The sequence below is a fragment of the Hemiscyllium ocellatum genome, chromosome 3, assembly GCF_020745735.1.
Source record: "Hemiscyllium ocellatum isolate sHemOce1 chromosome 3, sHemOce1.pat.X.cur, whole genome shotgun sequence".
NCBI lineage: Eukaryota > Metazoa > Chordata > Chondrichthyes > Orectolobiformes > Hemiscylliidae > Hemiscyllium > Hemiscyllium ocellatum.
The window spans coordinates 9,938,913-9,954,405 of record NC_083403.1 but is presented as its reverse complement, the minus strand read 5'-3'; the positions used below and the strand labels follow the sequence as shown (position 1 = coordinate 9,954,405).

The window sequence follows — 15,493 nt, the reverse complement described above, 5'->3', positions numbered from 1 at the left end:
CTATCTCTGCACGGGTTCCTTACGATTTATTATTTCTTTTTCAATCGAGGCGTGTAATCACAGACAACAAAGTGACCTTCCCAAGATCAAACACACTAGGATTTTGTTTTGAGTTCCCCTCCAAGCCATTATCCAACTTGACTTGGAAATATAATGTTGTTCTGTCACTGTCACAGGTTCAAAATCCTGGAATTCCCTTCTTAGCCCTGTGGGTCAACTTCCAGTATGTGAACTACAGTGGTTCAAGGCAGCCTTTTCAATGGCAACTCGGGATGAGAAATAAATGTTAGTCAGTCAGCGATACCCACATCCTGAGCAAATAAAATGCCAGGCACTGGCTATTTCTAATGAGAGAATCTAACCATTGCCCTTTCACTTCAGTGGTGTCACAATCATTGACATAATTAACATCCTAAAGGTTACCGGTGACCAGAAACTGAACTGGACTCCATTTATAAATTCTGTGGCCATTACAGCAGATCAGAGGTGAAGAATTCAGCAGTGAACAGCTTACAACTTGACTCCCAAAGTCTACCCATCAGAGAAGGCCCAAGTCAGTGATGGACTATTCCCCACGTGCCTGGGTCATCATGCATCACCTTCAACATTCACTCCCTTCACCATCTACATACATGAGGGCAGCAGACACATGGGAACAGCAACTGCAAATTCCCTCATTATCAGAAGGTCTAAATATGAACTCCCTCCCTAATACCACAGTGTACAACGTAGATCACAGTGGTTCAAGGTGGCAGCTCACTACCACTTAACTATCGATCTTGATTGTTCATGAGAAATTGCTGGCCCATCCAGCATCAGTCACATCTGATGAATCAATAATAATTTTAAAAAGCCTAATATATTAGTGCAAAAAAAGGCCCAAATCATTTGCAACTCCATTCAGCCAGGAATGCTGCAATGGTCCATCTCAGCCTGTTCCTAACATCTCTAACATTACAGACCAATCTACCATCAAAACAACTTAATTTGATAGAGAAATGCACTGGACATTACAAAGGTTTTAGGCCCTAACAACATGCCTGCCATAGGATTAAAGGCTTGTTTGTGCTTTAAAACATTGACAACTGCCCCATAAGCTCTGTCCACAACAGGCCGAATATACACAATTTGAGAACACCGACAATTTCTGCCATCTACAAAGTAAGGGCATTAAATACATGGAAACACCATAACTTGCAAGTTCCCCATGAAGCCTCTTGGTATATAATTGCTGTTCCTTCAATGTTGCAAGGTAAAAATCCTGGAATCTCCTCTCTAACAGCACCGAGGGCATGCTCACATGATTGCAGCGATTCAAGAAGGCATCTCACCACCACCTCCCCAAGATTATTGGTGACTGGAAATAAATGCTGGCTGAGATTGTTGCTTGAGATATAAAAGTCCTTCAGAGATCTAATAACACAATTTTACAGGCTGAGCATTTTATTTGTTTGGAGAGTACAAAACAAACTACTAAATACGAGCAATTCATGAATAGAATACTCTTCAGGAAAATTATTTTTGGGCTGTTTGTTACTCATGCCTGTAGCTGAACCTCAAAATACTGTTGTAGAATAGTTTCCACTTCTTCTTCAGAATAATCCTTCACTTGAAAGTTGGTTCCATTTTCTGCCCCTTGGATCATTGCTGAAAGAACTGAGACAGAAATGGTTTGAGTAACAGTTCCTCTCAATTTTCGTAACTGTTTTCAGTTCACAACTTGCTCATTTACACAATTTGTGGTGCAGCAACTACACCAGTGCACCAAAGGTGGTGATACAAGGATAAACTCGAAACGTTTTCCTGAATAGTCATTATTCACAAGCCACAGGCTTTTACTTTGCAAACAGGATCTCAGCAGACACCACACTCGGAAAGAAAGGCAACTAGATAAGAAACCAGAACAGAAACATTACGCATCTTGTCACAGATATTAGAAGTCATATTCCTCTGACAGGTCTGCCAAATGCTCGATCTGTATAACTCAGTGACTCATCACTTAAACCTACAAGGTTAACGTGGCACACAGCACTAATTTTGTTGAGGGGCTGTCTCAACATCAACGCTTTATCTGGGCAAACCAACAGCACTTTACTGATGGATCTGTACGTGTGTTTCAGCTATAATGAGTTGGCATCTTCCATGATACCACTGTGATAAGCCATCTCCCCAGGAAAATTTAACTATCAATAGCTTGATCAAATAATGACCAGATGACTGATACTGGGAAAGCTTGTATTTATTGCTCATCTACACATGTCTGAAATGGTGTGACTTTCACTTTGACAATTCTGGAATTCTCTCTCTAACAAGCATTGTAGAGAAAGTGAGGACTGCAGATACTGGAGATCAGAGTCAAAGAGTGTGATGCTGGAAAAACACATCAGGTCAGGCAGCATCCAAGGAGCAGGAGATTCAGCATTTCAGGAATAAGCCCTTCATCAAGATGAAGAGTTTTGCTCGAAACATCTCATGATCCTCAAATGCTGTCTGAGCGGCTGTGCTTTTCCAGCACCATACTCTTCACCTCTGATCTGCAGTGCTCACTTTCGCCCTGAGTAACTTATCAGGTGACTTTAAAGGGCATTGACAGTCACCCTCTAGTGAAGGGCTAAACAGGAACTGGCACTTCCAATGCCTTCCATTTCAGCAACACACTTTCAGGATGTGGGTGTGGCTGGCAAGCTCAGCAGTTATTCTCCATTCCCTTCTGCGTTTGAAAAGGTGGTGGCAAGCTCTCAGAAATAGAACTAAAAGTACCTCACAATCCATTCAAAGGGAAGGTCAGAGCCAACCAGATTGCTGTAGGTCTGCAGTTATTTAGTCCAAACTGGTATAACATTTGCTTTCAGAGAGAGTTGGGCTGACTAATTCAAAGAGATGACGAATACTGGAAGTCCTTGTAATGTAGGGTCATGCAGGTCCATGCAGAAGAAAGAAAAAGTGGGAACGCTGTTTATGAGGTGGCAGGTAGCTTACCTGAAGGGCATTCATGAACCCATTGAATTTTCCCAAGTTTTAATACTATCCTGGAATTGTATAAAGGATGGAAAACAGAACACAACATAAAAGGCAAGGAAAAAGAACAGCACTGAATCCACACAAGCAAGATCCCACAGCCTGGGCCTTGAACAGAGAGGCAGGACACTGTACTCTGAGCACACGAGGATCACCTCACTTGTAGGACTATAAGTTTTGTTTCGTGTTTACTGACTGAACGCATAATGTAACATCTGTACAAGTATCAAGCTTGAGCAGTGGTCACTTTCTTAACTTACTGAAGCAAATTAGCTTGGGTGTATGTGTCACTTGACCATAAAAATATTGATTCAAGATGGAGCCACAGTTTGAGTTATTTTGTTTATATCTGCGATTGGACACAAACTTGACTTGACAGTTAACAGACTGAGGGTGGGAGTAGAAGATTGTTGTTCAGACTGGAGTTCTGTGACCAGCAGTGTGTTGCAAGGATGGGTTCATTGTGGTGGATCATTTATATAAACTATTTGGATGGCAATATAGGGGGCATGACTAGAAAGTGCAGATGACACCAATTTTGGTGGTATAGTGGACAGAGAAGATGGTTACCTTAGAATAAAACAGGATCTTGATCAGTGGGTTCAGTGGGTCAAGGAATGGTAAATTCAGATAAATGCAAGGTTTTGCATTTCGGTAAGATATAAAGGCAAGACTTACACAATTAATAGAACAGAACATTACAGCGCAGTACAGGCCCTTCGGCCCTCAATGTTATACTGACCCGTGGAACCAATCTGAAGCCTATCTAACCTACACTATTCCATTTTCATCCAGATGTTTATCCAATGACCACTTAAATGCCCTTAAAGTTGGCGAGTCTACTCCTGTTGCAGGCAGTGCATTCCATGCCCTACTACTCACTGAATAAAGAAACTACATCTGACATCTATCCTCTATCACCCCTCAATTTAAAGCTACATCTCCTTGTGGTAACCATCATCATCCAAGGAAAAAGGCTCTCAATGACCACCCTATCTAACCCTTTGATTATCTTATAGGTCTCAATTAGGTCACCTCTCAACCACCTTCTCTCAAACATAAACTGCCTCAAGTCCCTCAGCCTTTTCTCATAAGATCTTCCCTCCAAATCAGGCAACATCCTCGTAAATCTCCTCTGAACCTTTCCAAAGGTTCCACATCCTTCCTGTAGTGCAGTGACCAGAACTGTACACAATACTCCAAGTGCAGCATGACCTAGTGGCTCCGAAACTCAATCCCTCTACCGATAAAAGCTAATACAATGTATGCCTTCTTAACAACTCTATCAACCTGGGTGGCAACTGTGCATGGACACAGATCTCTGCTTATCTACACTTGTTAATAGCAGGGCCCAGAGGAGATTAGAATCCCTACAGTGTGGAAACATTGGCCCAACAAGTCCACACCGACCCTCCAACGAGTAACTCACCCGGACCAATTCCCCAACTCTATATTTACCCCTGACACTATGGCAGTTTAGCATGGCCAATTTACCTGACCTGCACATCTTTGGACTGTGGAAGGAAACCGGAGCACTTGGAGGAAATCCACGCAGACATGGGGAGGACGTAGTGTTGTCGAACAGAGAGATTTAGGGGTGCAGGAACATCAGAGGTCGACAGGGTGGTGAAGAAGGCATTTAGCATGCTTGGCTTCATCGTTCAAAGCATTTAGTACTGGAATTAGGACATTATGTTAGAGTTGTACAAGACATTTGTGAAAGTACATTTGGAGTACTGTGTGCAACTCTGATTGCCCTACTACAGGAAGTATGTTATAAGACCTAGGAGCAGAAATTAAGCCATTGAGTCTACTCCAGCATACAATCACGGCAGATAAGTATCTCAACACCATTCTCCCACTTTCTCCCTATAACCCTTGACAATTAAGAACCTATCTATCTCCACCTTAAATATACTCAATGACCTAGCCTCCACAGCCCTCTGTGGCAGTGAATTCCACAGATTTACCACTCTCTGGATGAGGAAATTTCTCCTTATCTTTGTACTAAAAGGTCTTCCCTTTACTCTAAGGCTGTGCCCTCAGGTCCTGGTCTCTCCTATCAATAGAAACATTTTCCACCATCTACTCTGTCTGGGCCATTCAGTATTCCGTAAGTTTCCAGTAGATGCCCCCTCATCCTTCTAAACTCCGTTGAGTATAAACCCAGAGTCCTCAAACGTTCCTAATACATTAAGCTTTTCATTCCTGGGACCTTTCTTGGTGAACCTCCTCTGAACACACTCCGGGCCAGTACATCCTTCCTGAGATATGGGGCCCCAAACTGTACAAATACTCCACATGTGGTCTGACTAGAGCCTTATAGAGACTCAGAAGTAAATCCTTGCTTTTATATTCGAGTTCTTTCAAACTAAATGCCATCTTTGCATTTCCCAACTACCAACTCAACCTGCAAATTTACCTTGAGAGAACCCTGGACTAGAACTCCCAAGTCTCTTTGCATTTCAGATTTCTGAATTTTCTCCCCATTACGAAAATAGTCCATGCCTCTATTCTTCCTACCTCACAGTTTCCTTCGTCGAACTCCATCTGCCACTTTTTTGCCCACTCTCCTAACCTGTCCAAATGCTTCTGCAGCATCCCGGCCTCCTCAGTGCTACCTGTCCCTCTACCAATCTGTGTGTTGTCAGCAAACTTAACCAGGGTGCCCTCAGTTCCTTCATCTAGATCATTAATGTATAAAAGTGAAAAGTCATGGTGCCAACACTGACCTTTGTGGAATACATTTGCCACTGGCTGCCATCCTGAAAAGACCCTTTATTCCCCACTCTCTGTCTTCTGCCTGTCAGCCAAGCTCCTGTCCGTGCTAGCACCTTGCCTCTAATACCATGGGCCCTATTCTTACTCAGCAGCCTCCCATGTGGCACCTTATCAAAGGCTTTCTTGAAGTCCAGGTAGATAACATACATTGGCTCTCCTTGGTCTAACATGCTCATTACTTCCTCAAAGAATTCTAACAGATTTGTCAGACGTGACCTCCCCTTGATTAAACCATGCTGACTTTGCTGCCATATACTTCCAAGTATTTAGAAATCTCATCCTTCACAATGGATTCCAGAATCTTACCCATAACCAAAGTTAGGCTAAAAATGCAAATTTCCTTGTTTGCCTCACTCAGTTCTTAAACAGGGATGTCACTTCGCAATTTTCCACTCCTCTAGTGATTCCGGATTATTTTTATGCTATCCCTGACTTCCCCAGTCAGCCACGGATGCCTCATCCTCCATGTACCATGCTTCTTTTTCTTGGGATCTTTGTTGTGTCTCCTGAATTACTGAATTAAACTGGAGAAAGAAAAAAAAAGGTGCAGAAAAGATGTACAAGGATGTTACCGAGACTGGAGGGTTTGAGTTGTGAGGGGAGGGTTTGAGTTGTGAGGAGAGGCTGGGACTCTCTTTCCCTCCAGCAGAGGCGGCTGATGGGTACCCTTGTAGAGGTTTATAAAATCATGAGGGGTATAAAAGAGGTGAATAGCCAAGGTCTTTTTCTCCAGGGTAAGGGAATCAAAAACTAGAGGGGATAGTTTTAAGATGAGAGAGGAAAGATTTAAAAGGGACCCTAAGGGCAACTTTTTCACACACAAAGTGGTATGTGTATGGAACGGGCTGGCAGACAAAGTGGTAGAGGGGGTATAATTACAACATTTAGTCATGGTCATAGAGATGTACAGCACGGAAACAAACCCTTCAGTCCAACATGTCCATGCTGACCAGATATCCCAACCCAATCTAGTCCCACCTGCCATCACCCGGCCCATATCCCTCTAAAACCCTCCTATTCATATACCCATCCAGGTGCCTTTTAAATTTTGCAGTTGTACCAGCCTTCACCATGTCCTCTGGCAGCTCATTCCACACCCATACCACCCTCTGCGTGAAAACATTGCCCCTAAGGTCTTTTTTATATCTTTCACCTCTCACCCTAAACCTATGCCCTCTAGTTCTGGACTCCCCCAGCCCAGGGAAAAGACTTTGTCTATTTATCTCATCCATGCCCTTCATGATTTTATAAACCTCTAAGGTCACCACACAGCCTCTGACACTCCAGGGAAAACAGCCCTAGTCTGTTCAGCCTCTCCCTATAGCTCAAATCCTCCAACCCTGGCAACATCCTTGTAAATCTTTTCTGAACCCTTTCAAGTTTCACAACATCTTTCCAATAGGAAGCAGACCAGAACTGCACGCAATATTCCAACAGTGGCCTAACCAATGTCCTGTACAGCTGCAACATGACCTCCCAACTCCTGTACTCAATACTCTGACCAATAAAGGAAAGCATACCAAACGCAGCCTTCACTATCTTATCTACCTGTGACTCCACTTTCAAGGAGCTGTGAACCTGCACTCCAAGGTTAAAAGACAATTGGACAAGTACATGGATAGAAAAGCTTTAGAGGGATACGGACCAAATGATGGCAAATGGGACTAGTTCAGTCTAGGAAAACTGATTGCGTGGACAAGTTGGGCTAAGGCGCCTGTTTCCATGCTGTATGACCATGTTTGCTGACAGAAGCTTGCAATATTGGATTTCATGAGAGGACAGGCAACTGAATGCAGTTTATTGCTAATGGAAAGACTTTCCAGTGGTCATCACAGTGCATTGCAGCTGAAAACAGGAAGCAAAGTTGGTTTGGCAAGCTGTGGGAAGGCAATTGGACATCTACCAGCAATCTGAAGGAGTGAAGGACCCATAACATGAGGCCTGCAAAGAAATAGTGGAAGGGTGTGCAACCATACAGCTAATGGAAGAATACAATCCAACAAATAGAATCTTACAAAGATATGACTGGAATGCAAAGGGAAATAAAATAAATTCTGACTTTTTCTTATACAATTTCTCTGTGAACAGCTAGTTAAGAAGAGGTGCAATGATATGGTGCAACACTGTTGGTTAAATGAGAGCATCCAGATTTCCTGTTTTAATGTTAATAGTCTCTAATAACATTGTAACAAGGTGGTCAACAGTGGTTGAAGGTGGCTCACCACTGCCTGCTTGGTGACAGTTAGCATGGGCAATAACTGGCAGTCTTGCCTGTTCTTGTGAACAAGTTTAAAAATTGAAATCTTGAGTTTATAAGTCTTATGATTTTGAGTACAGGAGCTACAAATAATGTAATTTGTTGAGGGCTGCCTCCATTTTAAGACTAAAGCAAAGCAGATTGATCCTGGTTCAGGAAGCCAATTTATCTTTACTAGTGCTCCCTCTACTGTCCATGTTGAGTAACACGTACCAAGTCCTTCAACACATGTTAGAGGATTTCCATTGCTGAAGGTGGAAATACTTACTATATTTTGATGATGTTCTGAACAGACACAGAATCTTCTTGTTCATTGCTACAGCCCTTCCAATTTCATACCCGACGCCCAAGGAAGGCTGGGTGACCTCTGCCACTATTACTGTCAAGGAGAAAGACATTTCATTATCAAGAAGATCTGTGTACATTAAAAAGCACTGCATAGAAATTAACCATCATCCCGAAGGGGGGCCATTGGATGGGATCTGGAGCAAGGCAAATGGTTTAGGTAAAGGAAGAGACAGCAGAGAATTGTAGCATACAAAAGACATCAAGTCAGAAAATATAGTAAGTTGTGGATGGAACGCGCAAAGTACACACCAAACTTTGGCCAAGTGTGCAGGTGTTGGGGTCCAAAAACAGGGAAATGCAAGGGCATCTATTTTGGATGCAAGAAAGAAGGATCAACAATGTTGGAAATAGGGACAGACTGTGAAGGAACAACAGGGATATCGGAGTCCAAGTGTACATCATTTAGACAAGGGGCAGGGTAGAAACTGCAATGAAACAGCTAATGAGCATCCTATCCAGGTTCATCTCCACTCCAAACCTATCCCTGTAACCCCATATTTCCCATGGCTAATCCACTTAACCTACACATCCCTGATCACTAAGGGCAATTGAGCATGGCCAATCCACTTAATCTGCACATACTTGGGCTATGGGAGGAAACTGAAGTACCGGGAGGAAATCCACGCACAAGGAGATTGTGCAAACTCTACACAGACATTTGTCTGAGGCTGGAGTCAAACCTGGGTCTCAGCGGCAGAGAGGCAGCAGTGCAAACCACCATCACCGTGTCATCCTACATGTTTCAATTAAATCACCAGTCATTTTTCTCAACTCCTGAAATACAAGCCTAATCCAGGCATTCTCTCCTCATAATTCAACTGTCATCCCAGCACTGATCTAATGGACCTTCCATACACTGTCTCTGCAGCAGCTAGACATTTCCTGACAGAACAAAGCCAAAACTACACATAGTACTCCAGGAGTGGCTTCACCAATTCCACCACCTCCACAGCTTAGGTTCTGCTCCAAAGCAGCAAGAGACTTCGCCGTTTCCCTTTTTTCTTTAAAACACATTCATGAGACAAAGGTGTCACTGGCTGGGCCAACATTTATTGCCCATCCTCAATTGCCCTTGAGAAGGTGGTGGCGAACTGCCTTCATGAATCAACTGCTATTAGAAGGGAATTTGACCCAGCATCATTGAAGGAATGGTGATATACTCCCAAGGCAGGGTGGTATGTGACTTCAAGTGGAACTTGCAGGTGGAGGTATTCCCATGTCTCTGCTTCCCTTGGCCTACCAGAGTGAAGTGGCTGTGGGTTGGAGGGTACAAGCAATAACCGAGATAATGTATCAAGTCCGTTATGACTCACCTTTAGAACTAGACATAACTTTGTTTCTTTCTCCAGACACTAACAGACTTGCCGAGTTTGCCAGAATTTATGCGTTTGTTTCAAGCCACAGTATTTGTTCTTACTTGTGGGTTTTCTGGAAGGTGGGGTCCAAGAAACCTTGGAGAATTCCTGCAGTACATCTCACCTGTTACCATTCCAAACCTGGATATTGCCAAGGATTTACTGTATATAGAACTGCTTCAGTATCTGAGGAATTATGTTTCTTTTTACTCCAGTTTGACTAGGGCTCCTTGATGTCACTCAATAAAAATCAAGACTGCCCTTGATGTCAAAGACAGTCACTCTCACCTAACTGCTGGAATACAGTTCTTTTGACCATGTTTGAACCAAGGCTGTAATGAGGGCAGGGGCTGATAGGCCCTGGCAGAACACAAACTGGGTATCACTGAGCAGGTTTTACTGAGTAGATGCTGCTCAATAGCACTGTTGCTGACACTTCCATCACTTCACTGCTGATGGAGATTAGATTACTTACAGTGTGGAAACAGGTCCTTCGGCCCAACAAGTCCACACCGACCCTCCGAAGAGTAACCCACTCACATCTACCCTTTCAACTAACATTACGGGCAATTTAGCATGGCCAATTCACCTAACCTGCACATCTTTGGATTGTGGGAGGAAACCGAACCACCCAGAGGAAACCCACGCAGACACTGGGAGAATGTGCAAACTCCACACAGACTGTTGCCCAAGGTTGGAATGGAACCCAGGACCCGGTTCCTTCTTTCTTGCTAACCACTGTGCCACCCATCGGACTGATGGGGTGGGAATTTGCTGGACAGTGCTGCGGCTGTCCTGGGACAGATTGGCTAGGAGCGTCTAAGTAAACTCACCATCAGCCTCTTGCAGCCACTTCATATCTCGATCGTGGATGTATTTATCTCCAGACTTCACTCCATCCTCACCTGCGATTTACCAAATAAAGAAAGAACATTAACTTACAAATCAATTAAAATACACAAGCAAGCTGACAGATTTCAGACAGACCAACACATCAGAGACTCCAAATATTAACACGTTTTGGGATTGTATTATAGACCCCCCCCCGCCCCCAATAGTCAGACGGAAATTGAGAAACAAACTTGTAAGAAGATCTCAGCTATCTCTTCAGAATAATAGGATAGTTATGCTAGGGGATTTTAACTTTCCAAACATCGACTGGGACTGCCATAGTGTTACGTGTTAAGGGTTTAGATGGAGAGGAATTTGTTAAATGCGTACAAGACACTTTCCTGATTCAGTATGTAGAAGCACCTACTACAGAAGGTGCAAAACTTGACCTGCTCTTGGGAAATAAGGCAGGGCAAGTGACTGAGGCGTCAGTGGGAGAGCACTTTGGGGCCAGCAACCATAATGGAAAGAGATAGACCAGATCTAAAAGTTGAAGTTCTAAATTGGAGAAAGGTCAATTTGACAGTATTAGGCAAGAACGTTCAAAAGCTGGGGGCAGATGTTCACAGGTAAAGGGACGGCTGGAAAATGGCGGCACAGTGGTTAGCACTGCTGCCTCACAGCGCCAGAGATCTGGGTTCAATTCCAACCTCGGGCAACTGTCTGTGTGGAGTGTACACGTTCTCCCTATGTCTGTGTGGGTTTCCTCCTTGGGAGACTGATTAGCAAGGTTACATCTCATGGAATACAGGGGGAACTAACCATTTGGATACAGAACTGGCTCAAAGGTAGAAGACAGAGGGTGGTGGTGGAGGGTCGTTTTTCAGACTGGTGGCTTGTGACCTGTGGAGTACCACAAGGATTGGTGCTGGGTCCTTTACCTTTTGTCATTTATATAAATGATTTGGATGCGAGCATAAGAGGTACAGTTGGTGTCATTTTGCAGATGACACCAAAATTGGAGGTGTCATGGACACCGAAGAGGGTTACCGCAGATTACAACAGGATCTTGACCAGAGGGCCAGTGGGCAGAGAAGTGGCAGATGGAGTTTAATTCAGATAAATTCGAGGTGCAGCATTTTGGGAAAGCAAAGCTTAGCAGAATTTTTACACTTAATGGTAAGGTCCTAGGGAGTGTTGCTGAACAAAGAGACCTTGGAGTGCAGGTTCATAGCTCCTTGAAAGTGGAGTCACAGGTAGATAGGATAGTGAAGGCGGCGTTTGGTCAGAGTATTGAGTACAGGAGTTGGGAGGTCATGTTGCGACTGTACAGGACATCAGTTAGGCCATTGTTGGAATATTGCGTGCAATTCTTGTCTCCTTCCTATCAGAAAGATGTTGTGAAACTTGAAAGGATTCAGAAAAGATTTACAAAGATGTTGCCAGGGTTGGAGGATTTGAGCTATAGGGAGAGGCTGAACAGGCTGGAGCTGTATTCCCTGAAGCGAAGGCTGAGGGGTGACCTTATAGAAGTTTACAAAATTATGAGGGGCATGGATAGAGTAAATAGGCAAAGTCTTTTCCCTGGGGTCAGGGAGTCCAGAACTAGAGGACATAGGTTTAAGGCGAGAGGGGAAAGATATAAAAGAGACCTAAGGGGCAACTTTTTCATGCAGAGGGTGGTACGGGTATGGAATGAGTTGCCAGAGGAAGTGTTGGAGGCTGGTACAACTGCAACATTAAAGAGGCATTTGGATGGTTATATGCATAGGAAGGGTTTGGAGGGATATGGGCTGAGTGCTGGCAGGTGGGACTAGATTGGGTTGGGATATCTGGTCAGCATAGATAGGTTGGACCGAAAGGTCTGTTTCCATGCTGTACACCTCTATGACTCTAAGTGATCCTTCATTGAGAAAAATGTGAATATTCCTTTTCACAAAAGGGAAAATGACCCTGAGCTGCCTCACACCCACTTTCTCTCGAACTGGCATTGCTCCTCCTTGTCCATCAACAACAATTCCAGCTTGTCTCTCTCTCAAGACCCAAAGCATACTGTTCTCCCAACTCCGAGCAATGCAGCTCAGTTGACACCACTCTTGCCCGAATTGCAAGGTTCCAATCAAGAGACAACTGCAGTAGGATAATTCTCCAGTGCAGTAGTAAGCATGTGTTGCCTTTTCAAAGGTCAAAATGTTTCTGTCAAGTGGTGGCCATATCAGCAACCTCATTAATACAGAGCAACTGCCATATCCACAGAGTTGGTTTCGCCAGTTTCAGTTACCCAGTTTACCATGGCCCAAACAGATGAAAGGGAATGTTCCAGAACCAGGGCTAAGGAGGTTGCCGGAAGGGTAATTTTCCCATTTAAATGAATATGTTTGTAACGACCTGCGGTTTTGGGCTTCCACAGTAGGTCTTGGGAGGTATCCTCCACAAGTATCAAGGGACTACTGTACTGTACAAGCACTTGCTAATCATTGAAGCTTTGTGCTCAAATACAGTGTATGAAAACCTTCCTGTAAGATGGTGGCCAGCTGGTCCAATAACTGTCATTGTAGATTGCAGGACTACAACTAAGTTTGCACAAAGTTCCCAGTCTACCTCAATATCCAGAATGGGTAAAGAATTTCAGTTTCGAGTATCAGGTTCAGCTATCTGTTTCAAGCTGCTACTACGCAGTAGAAACACAACTGGTATTCAGAATGAACAGGTTGCTGTTATCAACACAAAAAGAAGTTCCTCCTATCCGACAAAAGTGCAATGTGTTACAGTGCCAGTGTGATGACAAGTACGAAGGCTGAATATAGAATATCCCTTCAGCTGTTCACAACAAGCAAGGTACCACTGTAACAACGAGCCCACACTTCAAAAAACTCACATCGGTGTCTACCATTAGATGAGAATCTGAAACTGGGTGCAGAAAATTACACAATCAACTGTTGATATTTTGTATGGCTATTCCATTCAACAAAAAGAGCATTTACATGAAGGTAAATAAATTAAAATGCTATAATTGGACAGAATAATAAACTTGGTGATATTTGAAGTATATAATGTTTGCTGGTTCACAAGGCACTATAATTTCACTCTTCGTCATTTAAATCGTAGTTCTTCTAATGTTTTCATGCAGCATTTTAAATTGACAATTGACACAGGGATTGTGCAATACATTTATTATTTGACAAGTGCTTATCTATTCAGCAACACCTGGTGCCATTAAACATAAAAACACTTCAGAATATTTCACCTCATCTGTAATCAAAAATGGAACCAAACGTTTTGACTTTGATTCTACTACTTTGATGATCTTAAAAAGGTGGTAGAGAAACAGGAGTTTATGAAGGAATTCCAGATTAGGGGGCATGGGAGACAATTGCTGATGCTGAGCTGATTTAGAACAGTAGACGAAGGCAGCATGGTGGCTCAGTGGTTAGCACTACTGCCTCACAGAGCCAGGAACTTGGGTTCAATTCTAGCCTTGGCTGACTATGTGGAGTTTACACATTCTCCCTTTATCTCAGTGGGTTTCCTCCCACAATTCAACGATGTGCAGGTTAAGTGAATTAGCAGTACTAAATTACTCAGTTTTCAGGGATGTGTAGGTTAGGTGCATGAGCCAGGGGGTAATGTTGGGGAATGAGTGGCATACACTTTGGAAGGTTGATGTGGATTTGTTGGGCCAAAGGACCTGTTTCCACACTGGAGAGATTCTATGATTTTAACAAAACTGGGATTGCTAGTCAGTGTGGTGAATTTGCATGTATTAGAAGCTTCATCTATTAAGACACCTGACCACACTTTTTGCAGACAGAACACACACATGCAATGTGCCTATTTCAACTCAAAAAAAAAGGGTACAGTAATGAGGGGGGGGGGGGGGGTGCGGCAGGAGGGAGGTGAAAAGAGAAGCATCCCCTTTCTCCAACCCCCCTCACTCCCCCTTCTCAGTCCATCACAAAAACCAGCCTTCCATCCACTGACTCCATCTATCCTTCCTTGGGAAAGCATCCAACATCATCAAAGACCCCAACCACCCCAGATATAGCCTCTTTCACTCTCTCCACCTTTAGGCAGAAAATATAAATGTGTACACACGTACGAATAGATTCAAGAACAGCTTCTTTCTCACGGTTATTGGACTTTGGATGTGTACGTGCCAGGGTGGACAGAGTCAGGTGACATCAGGTTCGAATTAGAAATCACAAGCTTTCACAGTGCTGCTGCATCAACTCTGAAAGCTTGTGATTTCAAATAAACCTGCTGGACTGCGACCTAACTTCATGTAACTTCTGGATAGACCTCCCAAATGTTATCTTAAATATTGACTCGCTCTCTGTCTACCTTCTCTGTTCTCTCACCCTAATGCAATGATCTGCGTGGACTGAACTCAAAGCAGAACTTTTCACTGTATCTAGGTGCATGTGACAATAATAAATAAACTCAAATCAAATCAAATTCTCAAGCGGCCCTTAAAACGGACATTTTCACTGAAGCTCTCCCAGAAGTGGGTCAATCGGTCGATAATTTCGCCCTCTGTCCTTCCCACACTTGTCTCCATCAACAAACATTCTCAATCACCTTTCTCCACTAAATCCGGGCTGCCGATATGCTCAGTAAAAACTCGTCCAAATTTCTTCAAGTAGTTGATAATGCGGCCGTAAATCTCCACATCGTTCCTCCCGCCCCTGATACTCCCACAGAAGTAAATCCCGAGTCCCATGCTTTCTCCACGCATGCTCCGGCTCTCTCTCCCTCCCGCTCTAACGTCCACAACTATCACCAGTAATAAAGATGGCACCGCCCGACCGCATCACATTTAATCTTTTTTAAATGTCGAGGCGCCAATAGCAAAGATGGCGACGCGCGCGGGAGATTCAAATTGAAAATAACGGTCAGGGAACGG

The 15,493-nt window shown here is 43.6% G+C and overlaps 1 protein-coding gene across 1 annotated transcript; it reads right to left on the bottom strand.

Moving 5' to 3' along the window:
• Positions 1 to 1,425: 1,425 nt before the first annotated feature.
• Positions 1,426 to 15,358, bottom strand: dnph1 (2'-deoxynucleoside 5'-phosphate N-hydrolase 1). The gene is made up of 4 exons (XM_060855593.1): positions 15,169 to 15,358; positions 10,593 to 10,664; positions 8,325 to 8,435; positions 1,426 to 1,656 (listed from the first exon to the last, which is right to left on the bottom strand). Exons 1-4 carry the CDS (start codon positions 15,323 to 15,325, stop codon positions 1,538 to 1,540), a joined length of 459 nt encoding a protein of 152 aa, XP_060711576.1. The 5' UTR covers positions 15,326 to 15,358; the 3' UTR covers positions 1,426 to 1,537.
• Positions 15,359 to 15,493: the final 135 nt, after the last annotated feature.

Bases quoted from the DNA above. Each gene is read 5' to 3' on its own strand.
- dnph1 (XM_060855593.1), bottom strand. From the start codon at position 15,325: ATGCGTGGAGAAAGCATGGGACTCGGGATTTACTTCTGTGGGAGTATC. The intron at 10,665-15,168 runs GTGATTGAGAAT...GGTAAATCGCAG, and splicing joins CCCGGATTTAGTGGAGAAAG to GTGAGGATGGAGTGAAGTCT. The intron at 8,436-10,592 runs GTGAGTTTACTT...TCTCCTTGACAG, and splicing joins GTGGCTGCAAGAGGCTGATG to TAATAGTGGCAGAGGTCACC.